We start from the raw sequence: 19,345 nt of genomic DNA on the forward strand, positions 1-19,345 counted from the left end.
ACCTTGTGCATGTATTTCATTTATGTATAGTATTACATCTATGCCTACGTCTTTTTTCTTCTCTGCAGTCGTTTGCAAGAAAGCAAGCCAAAACTCAGAAAAAAGCCCACGAGCTATCCGGTAAGTGTCACTTCGAACCTTCAAGTATTTACAGTACTACTTTTCTTGTCTTTGTGTGTTCAGTTTTCATCGTTATTGTAAATTGATAGTTACTGCATGTAGCCTCTGTAATCCCCTGACTCACACATATACCACTCATCCCCACCCCCGCCCACACACATATCCCCCACCACCCCACACACATACACCACACACACACACACACACACACCACACCCAGACTCTGGGGACAGCAGCTGGTACCCTAAGGAGAAGATACGACAAGCACGGAAGAAGTTACAAGGCTACAACCCGGCTCATGTGATGTTGTTTGACCTTACCAAAGGTCATGAGAGGTCACCAGAGTTCACTGCTCTCAAGACCATGCTGATGGGGGAGAAAAAGTACAACGAGAGGGCAAAGGTCAGTTGGCTGTAAGGTACAATTTAGCCTCGATCCCAGGCCTCGTATTTCTCCTTGCGGCCTGCAATCGAGGCTAGGTATAGATTATTAGGGTGACCACAATAGACACAGTTGCCTTGAACTTTATAGAGAGTGTCAATACCAAGCTTCCACCATTGCACCTATAAGTCGTATTTCTTACTGTAAAGTTTCTTTATTGTGCTCCCCCCCTTTTAGTGTGATGAGAGATGCAACAGTGTTGAGCAGCAGGTGTTGTGTCTAATGGACCACGCCAGCGACCCCAACATCCTGGGCCGGACCTGGCAGGGATGGGAGCCGTGGGTCTAAGCACAGGCACTCTCGCTTAGAAAACTATATAATTATGGACGATAATTATTGTTGCCATGTATTTATTTAATCAACAGTAATTTTGTTTTGTGTTTAATTTCTAATTAATACTCATAATTTAACATACAGTCATTGCATGTTCACTTTGTACAAAAATAGTGACAACATAAAAGCATATATACGTGCAGTTTAATAACCTATAGCTAGACCGTCAGCTCGTCCATCGCTCCCCGCCCACCACACTTGCTCCACACCCTCACAACTCCTCTCAGACGGGTGCAACAATGTTACAATCTGTCCTCGTCCAAACAATGATCGCTTGTGACCAACGACGGGGCCCTCCACATTGTGCCCTAGGGCTTTCAGGCCGGCTATCGTCTTGTCGTCAATTCCTTCCTCCAATGCGACACACCCTCCCTTCTGTTGCTCGACACCGGGTACATTCTTTGGAGGAGGTATGATACAGAAACGAGGTACATCCAATGCTTCCTGGGGGTTCATTCCGTACTCAAGCATATTCAGCAACACCTGTGTGTGTGTGTGTGTGGGGGGGGGGGGGATAATGTAGGGGTGTAGAAAGCACGGGTGCTGGAGTATCCCCTTGTCTCAAGCTACCTTACGTATAGTTGCTCCTTAAATAGCTAGATATATATATAGGCCACCCCTAGTCTCGAGCACTACCTTACAAAAACATCTTCCTAATACACCTCTAGATCTGTAATGGGAGCATGAAAGATGATAAATATAGCATAAAACTTCAATTGTACATGTAAAATCAATACCTCAAGGAAAATTGGTAGTGTTATAAACATAAACACACCATTGGATAAGAGGTACACCTTTTTGGTAAATGGGACAGACAATCCAAATGCAGATACATGTATACATGGCCATTCAATTAAAGCTTGCTATGCACACACCTCGACACTATATGCACACACCTGCACGTGGCCCTGTGGTTGCATGAAACCTCCCATGACGCCAAAGCTGGAGAACAACTGTCCGGTGTCTGCCCTCGTTGCCATACCGGGTATAATGGTGTGATAAGACCGTTTGCCGGGGGCCAAGGCATTGGGGTGGGTGGGGTCTAGCGAGAAGTTGGCACCACGGTTCTGGAGAAAGGGAAAGAGTAAAAATTGGAGCTAGTTGATAGTTGTACAGTAGCAAATTAATTGGTGTGCTAATTGTTTGGCAGGGTAATTACAAGAAAAGATTTTGTACGTACCTGCAAGGTGAAGCCACACCTCTCTGGGACGAGCGCACTGCCAAAGCCCATGTAGTTGCTGTTTATGAAGGAGCATGCGTTGCCATGGGCGTCCACAACGGTAAAGTACACTGTGTCACTGGAGGTGAATGGCTGCCCTCTCTCGTACGCAGGGAGGCACCTGTGTGTGTGTGTGTGTGTGTTTGTTGTGAGGGTGTGTGTGTGTGTGTGTTTGTTGTGAGGGTGTGTGTGTGGGCGTTGTGAGGTGTGTATGGGGGGTGAAATACGTTGAGAACAAACATAGATACAAAAAATTGGGGTTCTTGAGCACTATCAACGTTTGCTTTTATTAACGACACAAAGCTATTAGCAAGTACCGAGCATAATTGACATTTTCCGCTCACTTGTCAGTGGACATCAGCTGTCTCCTGGTTGAGGCGTAGTCTTTAGATAGAAGACCTTCCACTGGTACACTGACTTTAGTCGGGTCAGCCGTGAACCACCAGCTGTCGGCAAAGCTCAGCTGCATGGCCTCGATGAGTTTGTGGAGGTACTCCACGCTGTTGTGGGGGGTATCTGTATGGGGGGTAATAGGGGTGAATAGGTTGTGGGGGGTAACAGAGGTGAATAGATCACACTTCAAACTGTCATTAGGTTTTTATGTGCAGCTTTCCATTATATTGACATCAGCTTTTACCAAAAACATTGATATTGATTATAGGTAAGCGCACTTCTGCTATGATACATTTGACAGGTGCACACTGCATACAGCCTAGATCTTAATAGGTACCCCTAAAGAAGGCCAACTGCAATATAAAGGCCAGGCACTCACTGATAGGTCCCAAACGAACAGCTTATGCAATCATGTACAAACAACTCCTCAACAAAAGCCACCTCTGTACAATGCTATTTTACAACGTGTTCGTTACAAAAGAGTTCCGCTGCACCTTTGAAATCAAACCCCTCCAGAATGTTTAGTGCAACGAGGGCAGTGATGCCTTGGCCGTTAGGGGGGATCTCCCATACATCAATGTCCCGGTAACGCGTTCTGATTGGCTCGTCAAATGTACTCCGATGAGTTCGAAGGTCGTCCAAAGTCATGGCCCCTCCGTTCTCCTTCAAACACGCTACTATCGCCTCGGCAACTTGTCCCTCGTAGAATCCCGCCTTACCATGGGAGGCAAGAGACTGTAGGAAGAGAATAATAGCAATAGTACGTATACATTATGTATGTACATCGTTATTTCACTAAATAATTGGCCTACTGTACATACTCTACTAACAGTTAGTCTACCTTTGGGCATACACACAGTGACCGTATTGCGTAGAGGGTGGCCTGCTAATACAGGTCCAAACACATGCTATGGAGACTTTGGGGCCCATTAACCTGGCTGTATTATAGAGGGTGGCCTGCTAACACAGGTCCAAACACATGCCATGGAGACTTGGGCCCATTAACCTGGCTGTATTATAAAGGGCGGCCTGCTAACATAGGTACAAACACATGCTATGGATAATTTAGGGCCCTGTATTATAGAGGGTGGTACATGTAGCTAGGCTGCTGTACATACTCTGAATGTGTTTGCTAGATGGGGCATCTTCATGATATCGCCAGCTTTGGGGGCGTGGCCATTCAACAACATGTCCCCTCCATGGCGGTTAGATGGTTTCAGCAGGTCAGGTGACCCATTCGACCAGAAGTGAGCTGTAACTGGGGCAACAGGAAATCCATCCTCGGCCAGGGCAATGGCTGGTTGGAGTAACTCAGAGAGGGAGAGCTGCGGTGACGAAACAAGTCAACGAAAATGTAATTTAAAAGCGCTGAGGCTCTTACTTACAAATATAGCTAAGGGCTGGCGCAAGGTGCATTGAGATATCGTACACGAAATTTATTTAACAAAAGGTAATTCCATGAAAATGTCATGCTATAATTATGGTATCTTCATTTAGAAGGTGTATTTTCTACTGACCTTTCCAGATCCAAATCGCTCCACCGTGTCCACCCATCCAGCTGCAGCTCCTGGTACTGTCACAGTGTGGGCGTGTCTGGGTGGAAGTGGGTGTCCCAGGGAAAACCCCTCTGAGGAGAGCCGCTCCAAGGAGAGAGCCTGGGGGCAGCGACCACTGGAGGGGAAGGGAAAATACACTTAATGCAATAACCAAGCAGGGATGCATTTGAGGGCGACTACTTATCGAGCACACCACCACAAAGGCGTACATACGTACCTTCCATTGAGTCCCTGCACTGTTTTAGTGTGTGCATTGTAGAATAAACAGAAGCAGTCTCCTCCAATACCAGTGCTGCAAGGCTCTGTGACGTTTAGAGCAGCTGCTACAGCCACTGCAGCGTCTGCAGCATTCCCTCCACTCTTGAGCACCTGCAGACCGACCTCCGCCGCTAGAGGCTGACTGCAAGCCACACAGCCACTCCTGCATATGACTGGAGACCTTCTGGATGAGTAGGGGAGAGCCATGATATATCAGACTAATCTTTGATTTTGCTCTGAACTGATTCGCTTCTTTGCAGAAAAGAGGGGAGGGGCTAGTAGACCACGTGACCAGCTCAGACCCACGTGGTATTGATAGAGAGAGAAGATGGAACTCAGAAGACTGTGCCGCCCTGTTCTCAGGTCCTGTTGGGGTGGGTGTTAGTGTATTATGTGCTCCAAGATGCTGTATATGTGTGAGCTTTGAGTCATGTGCTCTGTATCTATTCTAGGCTGGATATCGTGTGACATACGGTCTCTTCAGCGACCATTATCTACTTCTTTCGGTACATCCACACCACTCGCTGGGGCAGTTGATTCTTTACCAATACCCAACTGTACACCGGTGTTGCCAAGGCAACGTGGAGTGTTTGTGGAGGACAAGAGGAACAGTTTTGAAGAGTCTCAAGAGCCGCAACAGTTCCTGAGTAGAGATGGACAAACAATAGTGTGTGTGCACCCCACGCGCCCCACCTCCCTTCTGGAATCAAAGGTGAGTGACTGAACACACCTTTTTTGTAAGAAAGGGGAGAGGTCCTTTTGGAAGGTACACTAGTCGGAAGGTACATGCAATAGCCTCAGCCTTGTCAACAGTTAGTTATCTTTATTATTAAAGTGTGCAACGGCTATCCATTAGTGTGTTTAGATCTAAGTTCTTGGACTGGTCCATACTCTTGGTATTTTCTATTCCTTAATTGCTCTTGTTTTTATGTAGCCACTACGATCAAGAATAAAGCAGGTGAACAAAGATCGCCGGACATCTCTTGAACCGGAAGAGGTGAGTAAACGGTCGACCATTGTGTCTGTGGATATCTCTCAGCTCGTGCACTCATTCCTAACAGGAGGTGGTGGCTCGTAGGCTGCGGGCAATGGACGGTGCTCTGTGGTCTGTTAACACTCTGGCCAGGCATTTCAACGTCTCTTGCAAGCTCATCAGGTGACTGAGCTTCCGTCAGAATGCATGGTTTGCACAATTTTTGTTTATGGAACCATAGATTGAAAAAGAAGGGGATTGGAAACGACCAGGCCCCACCCTGTGTCAACGGGTGAAACACTCCGCGTTATGATTTCACGCTCGCAAATATTTTAGTTTTTACCGTACTCAGGTTGTATTTCAACTGTTTCTTGCTCTCCTATCCACTATCGATCACTCAGAAGCTGGGAGGTACTCTAGAGAAGTAAGTTTACACCACTGACAAGCTCTAAGCCCCTTGTCTTTACTCTGTTTTTACTTTTTGTTGAGTTTAGCTTGAAATACTCCATGTCAACTTTTCTCTTTCCCTGCTGTGAAGCCGAAACAGCAAAGGACATTGCTTGACTTGGTTATTATGTATCTAAGTGCTATATAGGATGGTTTCATGCTATGGATAAGCTGTACTGTTCATAAACGTTTGCAGTATAGTCCTTCAAACTGCTTTAGTATACTTTTAGAGACACCACGGACCTTGACCTCCCACGACTTCATAGTAAGAGCTATTCCTTAATTCTTGTATAGCATTTATTTGTTTAGTGATAAGTGGCTGCGTTGCTTAGTCTACCTTTTAGAGCTAGATTCTCTAGAATAATCAACATTAAAAAGTGATCAATTTCACCATTTCTATGTACAACACATTGTATGGCAGCAAGACAGGTAATGAGCATGCTGACTATAAATATAATCCTTTGTAGTTTTAGCCACACCCTATAACGCGGAGTGTTTCACGCAAACATTTTCGTTTCCAATCTCCTTCCTTTTCAATCTATGATGGAACTTATTTATTTTTGAGAAAATTACGTTATTTAATAACTGCCACTTTACATTACTTGTGTTGAAAATTATGTATAATATACGTATGCTGCCTGCATGCATTAAGTGCTTTAGTTTTAAAGTCTAGCTACCACCACTTAACCCCCTCCCCCACACTTACAGTCCTCTTCTTCCCCTATTCTCCACAGTCAAGTGGCTCCGGCTAGTTTACAGAGACAGAGACAACTGGACCCTGGAGAAGACTAAAATGGCCGCCATGAGACCGTATCAAAAGAAGCTGTACAAGCAACAGCTGCAAACGGTGAGCCATTAAGACGTAGTGTGGTAGTACAAAGTTTATTATTAGTTTGCTCTCTTTCTGTTCAGGAGCGTCAGAAAAAGTTAGAGGGACTGATCTCAAAGAATAAGGAGATATTATCTAGTGACTGAGGTTCAATTAACTTCATTATCATCTGTTTAATTATCAACGTGTAATAATTATGTGTGTGTGTGTGTGTTAATTGTTCTATTATTATTATCGTATAATATATAGTCAACATGAATGAAAATTACCTGTTAATAATTATGACAATTGAGTGACTGTACAAAAAATTAATATGTAATTGCATATAATTATATCCCAAATTGATTGTAGGATTGTTTTGCTGTTTCCAAGGCGCTACCATACCACTATTGTAGAGCGTAAGACTCTATAGCTGCAGGTTGTTTGTCATCGTTGACTCCTGGCTCCTATGGAATGGTGGGTATGGTGTAGAGTATATAGCACAATGTCAATCTACTTCTAATTTTAGGTACCTTATAATGCTTGATCAGAGCTACTAAATGTTTCATATTTGCTGGCAAAGGAGGTTACTATTTAAGAGCGGGCTCTGATAGAATATACGTAGTACTCTGTACCTGCATGCATGAAAATACACAGATTCTTACTTCAACCTATCCTATATTAACATTCATAGTCTAGATCATAATATTGTATAGCCATCACTCACGGAGGTCTTCTTTATGTTGCGGTAGCAGACGAAGACTACCACAAACATGCTCACAAATACAACAATAAGCACCACCAACACTATCGGCAGGGAAACAGCAACTGTGTACATGGAGAGGGGGATGCTGCATAAAAGTGTGTACATGTAGCAACAACATAAACTATGATTGAATCTTTCCTATACAACACAACAATTGTCCCGAAATCAGAGGCTGAACGTTAATGATAACAGCCTTGACCCTACTCACACACAACGTACGTGCAATTGTCCTTTCGCGCTGTTCCTCCTCCTCCTCGTGAAGCTTCTCCTCCTGGAGGTTGGCCTTGTGGGCAATTTCAGCAAGTGGGCAAGCAAAGCACTCAGCTTCGCCATGCTCGTCTGCATAGAGCACTGTATCTCGCAAACATTCAGTGCATCTGTTCGGGTTGCGGACACACCTCACACAGTTGGCTATCCCACAGGCTGTATGGAACAGAGACACAGAGTGGGTGATATATGGAATGTACACAAAGGATTATGTTCCTAGATATAGCAGCACATGCTGTACGGAATGGAGATAACAGTAATGAGAATGCAAAATGCATGGCATTAAGTACGGGCTATAATTAATCTCTTCAAAAACATCATGCAATGTCAGGGTTTTATCTAGTGGGGGGGGGGTGAATCTTCCCCCCCCCCCAACTTTGAACCTGTGCATTAGTTCAACCATTCTAACTCGTACCAAAGCAGATGTTACTCTCGTTGTTTCTTTCGTGCCCCGGCCCCAGCCTGCACGTAGCATCACATGAGCTGGGTAGTGGCTCTTCCTCTTCCCCTTCCTCGCACTCTACCTCAGCCTCAGCTAAAGGGGGAGGAGTACAATACACAGTCACAGTATACAAGCACTATTATCAATATGAGGCGTGAGAATGGCTTTCAGAAGGTTTGCTTAAATCAAAAATCATAAATCAAAAATCATTTTATGGCCCAATTTCGACTTACTATTTCTCACTGACAGACAATTCATACGCAGGTGCATTCCTACGTACGTGGGTATAAAGCTCCGTATATGCACAGCTGCATTCAACACGGCTTACTCTTTATACGCTACACACACACACACACACACACACACACACACTAGTAAATAGTGGCTTACCATTTGCAGCTGGGTATTCGTTCAAGTTTATAACTGACGGAGCAGCGCACTCTGTGGATGGAGGAGAGAGATAATAATTATAATGACAGCAAAACATTATTGGCATCCGTTAAATTAAGGAAGTAAAACAGGATGTGCTTACAATATACTTCTTTACAAGTGTAATATGTACAAAAACGTACATGCACGTATATACCTGAATTTACGCCTACAGCCAGTAGTTGCTCAAGGTATGGTACATGGACAGGTAAAGCAAATAGTCCTTTAGAGTCTATACAAAACGTACTCGAAGACTAGGGTACTAATTATGTTCCCACAGCCACCGAACCAACTGACTCATCACAATAGTTGTACTCCTCATGGTTGATGGTGAACGCACTGACTGTGTTATCGAGAGCGGACACGGGACACTGGGTAGCACACTCTAGGGTATGCCCACTCTCGTAGCGACACTCCTCAGCCAGTCCGGATGTACAGGCGGTACACCTCATACACTTACCAACAGTACCATAGCACCTCTCACACTCGGACACACATTCTGTGGGAGAGGGGGAGAATTATTAAGGTGTACGCAATTAGTCTGTGTGGGGGGGAGTCGACATAAATTAATTATAACATGTATTTGGCCATATCCTCAACACCCATACAACTTGACTTGGTATTATCAAGGGCGTATAAAAGAAGAGAGGGCATGCAACTCCTATATGAGCAGAGTTCAAACGTGGGCGGATGAATGTGCATGACTGTGCATGAAATGAAATTTATATTTTTAGCACTTCATGCAAATGTACACATTCCTCCGCCCACGTTTGAACTCTGCTAGCTACGTGTACTGATAGTGGAGTTGCATGCCCTCTCTTCTTTTATACGCCTGACTGCATCACAGGAATTGTTGGTCATGCATGCACTGTCACTTTAACTTGGCCGGGACGATATCGATCCAATACACATAATATTATACGTACATATAGCTAAGTACATATGCTCAACAAAGTTGACATTATTTTCAGTGAATTTACAACGAATTACAACATACAGTACACTATTTAACGATATCTACTCACCATTGACACAGGACTGAGTAGCGGTGTTGTTACACTCCAGACACCCAGTCTCCATGTTCGTCCTGTCAAGCGACCCAGCCGTTGACTGAGCCACAAGAACGTCCCCTCTACACTCAATCAGATATCTCAGATCAGCATCTCCCGTCAATTCCCCCGAGGCTATGGCGGTTCTGAGAGCACCCTCCCCATCAAACGATATACAATTCAGATAGACTGTGTAGTTTTTAGGGAATATCTCTTTAATAGAATGACGCAGATCTTCCAAGGGTCGGGCACACGGTGGAGTTGTTATTGCTTGTGAGGTGATTACTAGCAGCAACCCAACAACAGCAAAGACCAGTAGATTGGACATCTTGATAGAGGTAGCTACTAAGAGCGTGGAAGATGGCTCAGACAGTGGACAATGTTGTGTTCTGTTCAGCTATAGCTTCTATTTAATGTATACATGTACTTCTTCCCAGCTGGGACCACCCCATTTGATTCATAACACATTTTTGTGTTGTTGTTGTTAATTAGTACAAATAATTATAAGACCCCACCAAATAGTTACGCGCACCAGGGGTAGATCGAGTGATTTATGGAAAACCAAACGTTTCAAAATTACATATAAAATACGCTTGCGATAGGTACAAAATAGCATGCGCTAACACAAAAGTTCACCAAGGGTTCAGGATTTCTTTTTTTATTGCCTCGATCAATCGTCATCTCCTTCTTACTAGCTACTAGACGACCAACAAAGAAAGGACACAATCTAAAATTGACACTTTACAAGAAACCATTGACATTTGCTTGCAACAAGGGACCCCTACTGCCCAAAGTCTAGAGTTGGTGGATAGGATTGACAAATGTCTACTATTAGATCTATCAGTGCTACCAGTTTCGTAATAGCCGGGGATTACAGGAAGTGCTTTCTCAATGGGAGACTGAACTACTTCATTTGAAAGAAAGATTCAGAATCCCGGGTGTCCCAAAATTATTATTAAGGTAGAAATAGTTAAAGCTTATTTGGAACAGGAATATAGGTCAATGGTTCTTCTTTTTTCAGTTGGTTAGTAAAAAAGGAGATGTGATGATTGAGGCAATAAAGAAAGAAATCCTGAACCCTGCGTGAAGTTTTGTGTTGGAATAAATTTTGCTCGCGTGAATAGTTGTTTGCTTTTGCACACGTAGAACATCTGGAGCAAATTTTACTCGCGTGAATTTCTTTACTGTTTGTAATTAAATTTGCTTGAGTGAATGGTTATTAATGCGCGTAAATTGAATGTTTGCGTGCCCTATTTGTATATCGCAAGCGTATTTTATGTATAATTTGGGTTTCCATAGTGACTGGTGTGTGTGTGTGTGTCGGTTTGTGTGTGTGTGTGACAAAGCTGTTTGAGCGAACTAGACACTTTCATGGACTGCTTTAACTGCTATATGAGACAGTGGCTGAAAAATAATAGGCTACTGATAGTTGAAACTTGTAGGCGATCTTCGAAGGCGACAAAAAACACTGTTGTCTAATCGTGGCTTTCTAGATTCACGATCATTCCCCACAATGTTAACGTCATTACGGTAAAAACTGCTTGTGCAATGAAGCTCAACGCACGGGTAAATGCTATGAACATCTTGTTATGAAGTATTATTGGGTGCTAAAATAGTAAATAAATAGACTGTATACGGTGGTATATATGTACAGGTACCTTCCATTCTTTCACGACTGAGTCCACTGATATTGAGGTCAGCTAATGCAGCGGCCAGTACCTGGTAGGCACTCATCTTGCCTCCCATTGGTTCACCCGCTATCATGAACTCGTGACGTACCAGCATCATCTCGTAGATCTGCATGGGAATAGTTAATGAAATAACATGGTCAATTACATGTGGTTGTTTGAAACCATACAGGCTGAGATAGAAACTGAGTTTCTTCCAGGCCAGGTAAAAAGAGTATGTACATTGAATACTAATTGCTACTAGACATTGATCTGAATTATTGACAATTAATATGCAGTTGCCAGTTGACAATATATTGTACAATTGTACTGTTACTATAGGTGTTCGCCATATCAAATATCAATGCTCTGAGAGTGAATTGTGATAATCTGGATAATGGTACATTGCTGATCATGTGTGATGGGTGGGAGAATTGGGAAATACGCATGTACGTAGATACTCATCTAAAATGTGCGACTATACTCTACTACCTTGTGAACAACAAAATTAATGTACGAACAACAGCCAGACCGTAAAAGTTCTGTTGGAACTTTGAACTTTGAACTATATACTTATGATTTTTTGTATTACTTGAGTTTTTGGTCATGTGATCAGACACGTTTTGTGAGATTTACTGTTAATCAATGACGTTTTCTATCTCTCTAAATCAGAGTATTTACTGAGCTAAACTGACTTACCTACCCCTAGACAGCTAAGGTGTGTGAACATATTGAACTTTAACAAGTTCAGACAGAATCTGCATGAAAGATCACCTCACCACCACTGCCCGAGACACCAATACAAGTGTCCAAACTGCGGGGGGAACAACAGGAGAGGACCAGTACCCATCTCGAGACATGCCCACAAGTTGTCCCAATTGTACAGACCGTATTTGTAGATTAGCAGCTATAGGTGTTAATTGGCTAGTACCAAGGGCGTATGAGAGAAGAGGGCATGCACTCCCTATTAGTCCAACGTGCGAGCAAAAACTTTATTTGATCTATTTAAAGCTATCTTGCTACATGTACTTTACACAAAATCAGACACATTTATAATGTACTTTTCCAGTAAATTCAACCGCCCACTTACAGTTTTTACTCGCAGGCTGTTGCATGCCCTCTTCTCTCATACGCCCTTGCTAGTACCCCATCAGACTATTCATGAGAGACTGGGTCAAAGCAACCATACAGTTCCCCAATGGTCATGGACTTGGGGTTGATGACACAAACATCAGCCATGCAGTCTGTGTGTATGTGAAGGGGGGTGGGGGTGTTAAATTGATATACAGAGTATTGAAAGTGAAAAGAAAGGAACATAAGTAAGTTTGTAATATGAGTGCAATGAACCTTCATGAATACAAATAACTGCTTTTGACACAAAACCAATACACTGAGCTACGTGACGTGCATAGATCTACATGTAATGAAATTCATTTCTGTGGTCCCTATAGGTCTACACCCTGAGGTTACTAGATGATGCCAAAGTACAATACTTGTTGACAACATGTTATCTCTATTTTAATATATAGGGAAGATCCCATACAGTTGGTGTGCTATAGGCCTATATAAGGGATTGCAGATAGAAGTTGTTCATTTGCAATTTTCGTTTCAACATGGCAGCTCAAACTGGAGGCTACAACTGCAAATGGATTGATAATCCCTCCGATGATCTTAGATGTCAGATCTGTAAGCTAGTAGCGAGGGAGCCCCAGCAGCATGGAGGAGATGATGGGTGTGGCCAGATCTTTTGCAACAGCTGTATAACAGTACATCAGAAGACTAATAATATCTGTCCAAATTCATTATGCGCGGAGCAACTAAAGAGTCTGTTCCTGGATAAAAAAAGTGCGTACGTATGTACGAAATAATGCATAACTGATTGTTTAGTAGTAGATCTAAGAATGTAGGCGTAGTTACCAGTCTACTCATTTATACTGTACATGCATGTACAAGCAATTGTACTGCAGGTGTTCGCCATATCAATGCTCTGAAAGTGAAGTGCAACAATATGGATAATGGCTGCAAGTGGGATGGAGGAGTATTAGGCAAGCTAGATACGCACCTAAACACATGCGACTACGCTCTAATACCTTGCGACAACATATGTACAAAGAATGGCAGTAAGGTAAAGATTTTAAGAAAGGATAAGAAAGACCACCTCACCAACCACTGCCAGAAACGTCAGTACCAGTGTCCACACTGCAAAGAAATGGGGGAATACCAGGAGAGGACCAGCACCCACCCCAAGACATGCCAACAAATCCGTGTATCCTGCCCCAATGCCAGTCACGCAGGAATAAATTACAACTGTAAAGCTTTTTTTCCTCGTTGTGAACTACTCGCCCATAGATCCACCTGCCAATATGAGTTAATGTCCTGCAAGTACGCTGAGGTTGGGTGTCAAGAAAATCCTCTTCGCAAAGACCTCAAGAGACACGAGGAAAACGATCAGCTTCACCTGAGAGCCACAACTGCCAAAGTTCTCGAGTTGACACAGCAACTAAATGAAACTGTGGAACAATTAACATTTAGATTGGATAGTTTCCCACGGCACAAAAATGGCAGAACTACATTCTATAGTGGTTTACTCTGCACATCTCACAAAGGATACAAATTTCGAATTCAGGTCTATGCAGGTGGTAATGGCTCTGGAGAAGGCACTCACGTTTCCATCTACGCCTGCCTAATGAAAGGAGACCATGATCATGATCTCTTCTGGCCATTTTTAGGAGAAGTCACTTTCGAGCTGCTCAATCAGATCGAGGACAAGCAGCATCATAAAATGACTGTACAATTCGAGGACAACGAGAATAGTCAGAGAGTGGTGGAAGGTGAAGGGGGTATAAAAGGATGCGGCATACCACAGTTCATCACACACACTGTCCTCGAGTACAGTCAGGCCAAGAATTGTCAGTACCTGAAAGATGATGCTCTAATCTTTCGAGTTTCAGTGCAACCACCAAGCTACAAGCCATGGTTACAGTGTAACCACGAGTGACACAAAACAATTAATAAACAACTTTAACAGCACATACATTTATGTAATATAATAACTACATAATTATGTATAGTATTATCGAATAGCGGGTTATTTTGTATGCTGGGTGAAATGTTTGTATTTTTCGTATTGCAGCTAAAGCATTATTAAAAAACTGCGAAATTTTTCTGGCGCAATAGGTTCATCATCACTGTCCTGAGCTATACGAATATTTAAAATACACGACAGCATTAGATGAAAAAGTCATCATAAACCGGACAAGTGAGGTGATGTACAATGAAGTGAACTAAAATTATGTTTAGTTATAATTAAGAGTGAAACCGTAATGTGCAGATATGTGTCTGACTGACCATTGCCTCGTTCTTTGCATCCTCCAGGTTGCTGGCCAGTTTGTTGAGTGTCTCTATGATAGGTTGTATTTTATCCACTGCACGAGATACCTCTCTCTCTCTCTCAGTGAACTCCTCTACCTGGTTAGTAAACTCTCAAATTCCTTTCGTCTGAGTGGCCCTGGAGTCTGAGTGTAGTCTGGGAGGGGGATTATTAAGCTTTTATGTTAACACAATGGGACAAATGGAATCATAATTTAATATTATCTGCTAGCATTCTTTTGTACACTCTGCAGGGGATCGACCCAGTGTTTAATAATTGGCCATGCATCAGCTTTAGTTCCAGGTACAGCCATGCTACCACATTAATTTTAAAAGCTTAGAGATGTACTAAATCCAAAAGTCCTGTTTTTGACAAGCTAACCATGGCCATCGGCTTTTTCCGAAAAAAAATTATGGCAGCTTCTTCGAAGATTAGAATTAAGACCATCAGACGTCAATATTATAATGAATAAGGGTTTGTATAAATGTGCAAAATCAAATGTAATTAAGGGCTAGGGGTATACGTACATGTACAATACAAAATTAATGACAAAATCTACAATCATGCTCACAGCATTAAAAACACAGGACAAACAAACGCACAACTTATAGTACCCATAAAAACCGTATCGGCGGTCGATACGCCCTTGGTACTCAAAATTATAAAAATTATAATATCCAATTATCAGGAGTGCACTCCTATAATTATAGCATGTGATTGTTTTTGAAAGTGCTGTTTCCATGGGGCTATCGAAGCGCGACAGTTGGCTGTGGCCTCCAGATATGTCGCTCGTCGGCACTCATTCCCTCGGAAGTGTTGGACAGGCCAGTACTGCATGTGGGTGTGGTTAAATGTGTGCAAAGGAATGAAGTTGCACAAAAGAGTATGTACAGTAAGTAAAGCCTTATAACATACGAAGCTGCAGTAGGATTTACTTTTCACGAGCAGCTTAGTGCAGATCACTATAACTGAGTTATGAGAAGACTAAGTTGGTACCATATTCGTAACACCTCCCATCTTATTCACATTACAAAACTAACATTCGACATCACTTACGGAGGTTTTCTGTGTCTTTTCTTGCCATGGTAACTGACGTGGGGGTAGCGATGATGAGCAAAGAATGACATGCTCACAAAGAATACGATGGCAAGCACCACCACCAACGCCAGGGAAACACCAACTGTGTGGGTGGGGTGGGGGTGTGGTTACAATTAATGCACCTTTAGCAATATGCTAAAATCTAAGACAATTACAATGTGATTCTAGCTATCATAGTGAGACCAAGGGCGTATAAAAGAAGAGAGGGCATGCAACTCCACTATCAGTACACGTAGCTAGCAGAGTTCAAACGTGGGCGGAGAAATGTGTGCATTTGCATGAAGTGCTAAAAATAGAAATTTCTATTTTTAGCATTTCATACGCAGTCATGCATATTCATCCGCCCACGTTTGAACTCTGCTAGCTACGTGTACTGATAGTGGAGTTGCATGCCCTCTCTTCTTTTATACGCCCTAATTGGTGATAACATGTACCATGTACACTCACAACCTTAATTGCATACAAATCTTACTTGCAATTCTCCTGTCATGGCGGGTCTTTGTCTCCTCGAGAGCCCTCTCCGCTTGGATATTGGCATCGTGAGCAATTTTGGCAAGTGGGCAAGCAAAACACTCGCCCACATAGAGCACTGTCTCTCGCAAACATTTAGTGCATCTGTTCGGGTTGCGTTCACACATCACACAGTTGGCTATCCCACAGGCTGTATGGAACAGAGACACAGAGTGGGTAGGGGATATTTCCAAGAGAGAGAAAAATACTTATGATTTTACAGGGGCATCATTTTTTCATAACTTGATCTACCGTTGATCCAATGCCAAAGATATCTTTAAATGATGCGTTTAAAGGTTAGGGACATAATTTGCCACTTTTCGGTATTGGACCATAATTATGGGCTATGGTGTGGCAAATAATCTATATCTGATGTCTGATAACACCATTTGAAAGGTCTCTTTCAGAAAATCAGTTGATATTGGATCAATCAAGTTATGGCAGCTTAAGTCTCCCCGAACCATTGATTAAACAGGGCAGGGGGGAAGCCCCTTTGATTGGTGGGTGGTATGGAATGTACACATTTTAAGAACATGCTGTACGGAATGGAGACAATGAGAGTGCAAAGTAAGTATGGGCTACACATTCAATAATATGTTTGTAGTTTTCAATCCCACAATGTCGTACCAAAGCAAGTGTTAGTGTTGTTGTTTCTTTCGTGCTCCATCCCCAGCCTGCACCGAGTATCACATGAGCTGGGTAGTGGCTCCTCCTCTTCTTCCTCGCACTCTACCTCAGTCTCTAAAGGGGAGGAGTACAATACACAGTCACTTTGATAGATCGATCACATCACCACCCACACACTAATTAGATTGGTAAAATTCCAAGCCCATGCATGACAGATGCAAGAAGTCACGTTACTCTGCCTATTCTTGGCCTCCATACATTCTGATGTAGTGGGCATTATAACTACAACTTATTGTTGCTCTGAAAGCTCCATATACACAGCTGAATTCAACGGCTTACTCTTTTACGCAATACACTTTACTTCGTCATAGTGGCTTACCATTTGCAGGCGGGTATTCGTTCAAGTTTCTAAATGACGGGGCAGAACACTCTGTGAATGGGGAAAAGAAAGTTCCATTGGTAGGAGGAAGCTCATTAATTTTGGGCAGCCAGCTAGAAGCTGAAGGAGTACAAAAGTTTCATACTATTAAAATAATATCTCAGGCTGTAATTAGTGACAGAAAATATTCTTATACCTCGTTGTGCATGTGGCAGGGGCATACAGTAATAACATCACTTGCCACTGGAAGAAATACCTACAGTACAGGGGTCATGTACGTTAATTTGGACTGGTAGCTTGGCCTACTGCTATATCATTATTATGCCTCGGTGCGCATGCGCAAGTGAGGTATACGGTACTGTGTTTGTGTGTTTGTGTGTCTGTGTCTGTGTCTGTATAGACTGCTACAGCTGCTCAAGAATGAATCAAGTGGAAATAAGAGTTTCTATAGGCTTCTAGTCATGTTTACTTGGATTATAATTCGTGGATTTGAAAAATAATGCTTCGTTCTCGAGTTATGCCTAGTTTTGCTAACTTGGAATGCCATTGCAGCCTTTTCAGAAGCACGTAGCTAAACTTGTTTACCGAGTGTTGCTACTCTACTTAGTAGTTAGCTCTGCACTAGAACGCTAGCTATTGGTAGCTGCAAGAGTGAGAAGAGAGCTGCAAGGCTCTGCTGACTTGCAGCCATTAATTTTAGGCTTAAACTTTTGGCATCGATCGTTTTTAACAACAATCATCGTCGATCATTACCCACTCCTTGAGTTCCTTGGATTTTGCATGCAGTAAAATTAAAAATGTTCATCATGATAATTATAATCAATGTGTGTACAGTAGCTTAGTAGCTTTATGTTATGTAGCTTTGGCACCTCCACCGAGGCATCAGCACCCGCGGTGCTTTCATTTAATGCAGCCACACGGTATGAAACAATTCGATGACTTTCTTTTGCATATCTAGCTAGACTCTCTAAGAGGGGTAATGCAGAGCTAGATCTTTATAGCCGCATGCACGATAAAAAGTGCTCAAGTACGGTCAATCAGTAGCAGTTACAGCTGTGACTAATTACGTTCTCTTGAGCTCACCACAATAGTTGTACTCCTCATGGTTGATGGTGAATGCACTGACTGTGTTATCGAGAGGGGACACGGGACACTGGGTAGCACACTCTAGGGTATGCCCACTCTCGTAGCGACACTCCTCAGCCAGTCCGGACGTACAGGCGGTACACCTCGTACACTTACCAACAGTACCATAGCACCTCTCACACTCGGGCGCACATTCTGTGGGAGAGGGGGGGGGGTATAAGGTGTACACAATTAGTCTTCAATGCGTATGTGTGGGGGGGGGTCTACAAATGGGCCATGCAACACAGTACAATGAACTGATGAGTGAGGAATAACTGAAAGTGAAAACTATTATACCTATTATCAGGAGCATTCGTGTGCTCCTACTAATACCATGTACCACCACAGGTCATTCATAACTGTCACTTTAGCATCAAATTATACATCATAAATGGAGTTTGTAAATTAGTTTGAACTACAGTAATAGCATACTTCACTCACCATTGACACAGGACTGAGTGGCGGTGTTGTTACACTCCAGACACCCAGTCTCCATGTTCGTCCTGTCAAGCAACCCAGCCGTTGACTGAGCCACAAGAACGTTCCCTCTACACTTAATCAGATATCTCAGATCAGCATCTCCCGTCAATTCCCCTGAGGCTATGGCGGTTCTGAGAGCACCCTCCCCATCAAACGACATACAGTTCAGATAGACGGTGTAGTTCTCAGGGAATGTCTCTTCAATAGAATGACGCAGATCTTCCAAGGATCGGGCACACGGTGGAGTTGCTTTAGTCTCCACTGTACATGTTTCACTACTGGTAGTCTCACCCTCATCGTGTTGTGCGTGTGAGCCAGAGGTGGTTAGTAGGAGCAAGCTGACAACAACGCTGATCAGTAGCTTGCACATCTTAATTGCTTGATATAGTGGTACGTACATGTAGCTAGCTAGATATATCTAGCTACTACTTGTAATGGAATGTGGAAGCATAGCTGCTATCAGGATTTCGAGTAGACTAGAATCTGAATATTATATTCATATATTCATGCACTCCTGAAGCTAGACTGGAAACCACGCCCCTTTCTTTCCCTAAAGAAAGGGGCGTGGTTCCAGTCTATCCTGAAGCC

General features: G+C 43.0%; 5 protein-coding genes across 8 annotated transcripts in view; 3 read left to right on the plus strand and 2 right to left on the minus strand.

The window, feature by feature from the left end:
* LOC135351030 (DNA-dependent protein kinase catalytic subunit-like) overlaps positions 1 to 973 on the plus strand; it is a 48,784-nt gene extending 47,811 nt beyond the window's left edge. For both annotated transcript variants that reach the window (XM_064549925.1, XM_064549927.1), the window contains 3 exons: positions 69 to 120; positions 341 to 522; positions 739 to 973. In XM_064549925.1, coding sequence (XP_064405995.1) covers positions 69 to 120; positions 341 to 522; positions 739 to 849 — 345 coding nt within the window. In that variant the 3' untranslated portion in view covers positions 850 to 973. The remainder of the gene's footprint in view (positions 1 to 68; positions 121 to 340; positions 523 to 738) is intronic.
* On the minus strand, positions 964 to 4,532 carry LOC135351034 (glutathione hydrolase-like YwrD proenzyme). Its single transcript, XM_064549933.1, has 8 exons — positions 4,280 to 4,532; positions 4,024 to 4,177; positions 3,625 to 3,831; positions 3,001 to 3,241; positions 2,458 to 2,629; positions 2,075 to 2,234; positions 1,791 to 1,961; positions 964 to 1,377 (listed from the first exon to the last, which is right to left on the minus strand). Exons 1-8 carry the CDS (start codon positions 4,525 to 4,527, stop codon positions 1,039 to 1,041), a joined length of 1,692 nt encoding a protein of 563 aa, XP_064406003.1. The 5' UTR covers positions 4,528 to 4,532; the 3' UTR covers positions 964 to 1,038.
* A 34-nt stretch (positions 4,533 to 4,566) lies between these two features.
* LOC135351049 (uncharacterized) lies at positions 4,567 to 6,837 on the plus strand. The gene is made up of 6 exons (XM_064549949.1): positions 4,567 to 4,694; positions 4,773 to 5,032; positions 5,255 to 5,317; positions 5,382 to 5,476; positions 6,475 to 6,587; positions 6,653 to 6,837. The coding sequence occupies exons 1-5, from the start codon at positions 4,649 to 4,651 to the stop codon at positions 6,530 to 6,532; spliced, it is 522 nt and encodes a 173-aa protein (XP_064406019.1). The 5' UTR covers positions 4,567 to 4,648; the 3' UTR covers positions 6,533 to 6,587; positions 6,653 to 6,837.
* Positions 6,829 to 19,290, minus strand: LOC135351039 (uncharacterized). 3 transcript variants are annotated; one of them, XR_010399357.1, is made up of 7 exons: positions 18,719 to 19,289; positions 18,236 to 18,433; positions 8,414 to 8,464; positions 7,997 to 8,116; positions 7,534 to 7,737; positions 7,276 to 7,399; positions 6,829 to 7,015 (listed from the first exon to the last, which is right to left on the minus strand). XR_010399357.1 is itself a non-coding variant. In XM_064549939.1 (7 exons), the coding sequence occupies exons 1-7, from the start codon at positions 19,155 to 19,157 to the stop codon at positions 6,956 to 6,958; spliced, it is 1,173 nt and encodes a 390-aa protein (XP_064406009.1). In that variant the 5' UTR covers positions 19,158 to 19,290; the 3' UTR covers positions 6,829 to 6,955. The 3 variants fall into 3 exon arrangements, 2 of the variants coding, with proteins under 2 accessions (XP_064406009.1, XP_064406007.1); XM_064549939.1 differs by having other exon boundaries at positions 7,276 to 7,376; positions 18,719 to 19,290; XM_064549937.1 differs by lacking the exons at positions 6,829 to 7,015; positions 7,276 to 7,399; positions 7,534 to 7,737; positions 7,997 to 8,116; positions 8,414 to 8,464 and adding exons at positions 14,985 to 15,369; positions 15,595 to 15,718; positions 16,109 to 16,297; positions 16,774 to 16,887; positions 17,153 to 17,203 and having other exon boundaries at positions 18,719 to 19,287.
* Positions 12,782 to 14,269, plus strand: LOC135351038 (TNF receptor-associated factor 3-like). Its single transcript, XM_064549936.1, has 2 exons — positions 12,782 to 13,013; positions 13,136 to 14,269. The coding sequence occupies exons 1-2, from the start codon at positions 12,782 to 12,784 to the stop codon at positions 14,164 to 14,166; spliced, it is 1,263 nt and encodes a 420-aa protein (XP_064406006.1). The 3' UTR covers positions 14,167 to 14,269.
* Positions 19,291 to 19,345: the final 55 nt, after the last annotated feature.

Source organism: Halichondria panicea, chromosome 17 (assembly GCF_963675165.1).
Source record: "Halichondria panicea chromosome 17, odHalPani1.1, whole genome shotgun sequence".
Classification (NCBI taxonomy): Eukaryota; Metazoa; Porifera; class Demospongiae; order Suberitida; family Halichondriidae; genus Halichondria; species Halichondria panicea.

Coding starts and splice junctions, on each gene's coding strand:
- LOC135351049 (XM_064549949.1), top strand. CDS start 4,649: ATGGAACTCAGAAGACTGTGCCGCCCTGTTCTCAGGTCCTGTTGGG. Junction 4,695..4,772: donor TGTTCTCAGGTCCTGTTGGG/GTGGGTGTTAGT, acceptor TATCTATTCTAG/GCTGGATATCGTGTGACATA. Junction 5,033..5,254: donor CCTCCCTTCTGGAATCAAAG/GTGAGTGACTGA, acceptor GTTTTTATGTAG/CCACTACGATCAAGAATAAA.
- LOC135351034 (XM_064549933.1), bottom strand. CDS start 4,527: ATGGCTCTCCCCTACTCATCCAGAAGGTCTCCAGTCATATGCAGGAGT. Junction 4,178..4,279: donor GTGCAGGGACTCAATGGAAG/GTACGTATGTAC, acceptor CTTCCCCTCCAG/TGGTCGCTGCCCCCAGGCTC. Junction 1,962..2,074: donor GGTGTGGCTTCACCTTGCAG/GTACGTACAAAA, acceptor CCCTTTCTCCAG/AACCGTGGTGCCAACTTCTC.
- LOC135351039 (XM_064549937.1), bottom strand. CDS start 19,157: ATGTACGTACCACTATATCAAGCAATTAAGATGTGCAAGCTACTGATC. Junction 18,434..18,718: donor CACTCAGTCCTGTGTCAATG/GTGAGTGAAGTA, acceptor CCTCTCCCACAG/AATGTGCGCCCGAGTGTGAG. Junction 16,888..17,152: donor CGAATACCCGCCTGCAAATG/GTAAGCCACTAT, acceptor CCTCCCCTTTAG/AGACTGAGGTAGAGTGCGAG.
- LOC135351038 (XM_064549936.1), top strand. CDS start 12,782: ATGGCAGCTCAAACTGGAGGCTACAACTGCAAATGGATTGATAATCCC. Junction 13,014..13,135: donor TCTGTTCCTGGATAAAAAAA/GTGCGTACGTAT, acceptor ATTGTACTGCAG/GTGTTCGCCATATCAATGCT.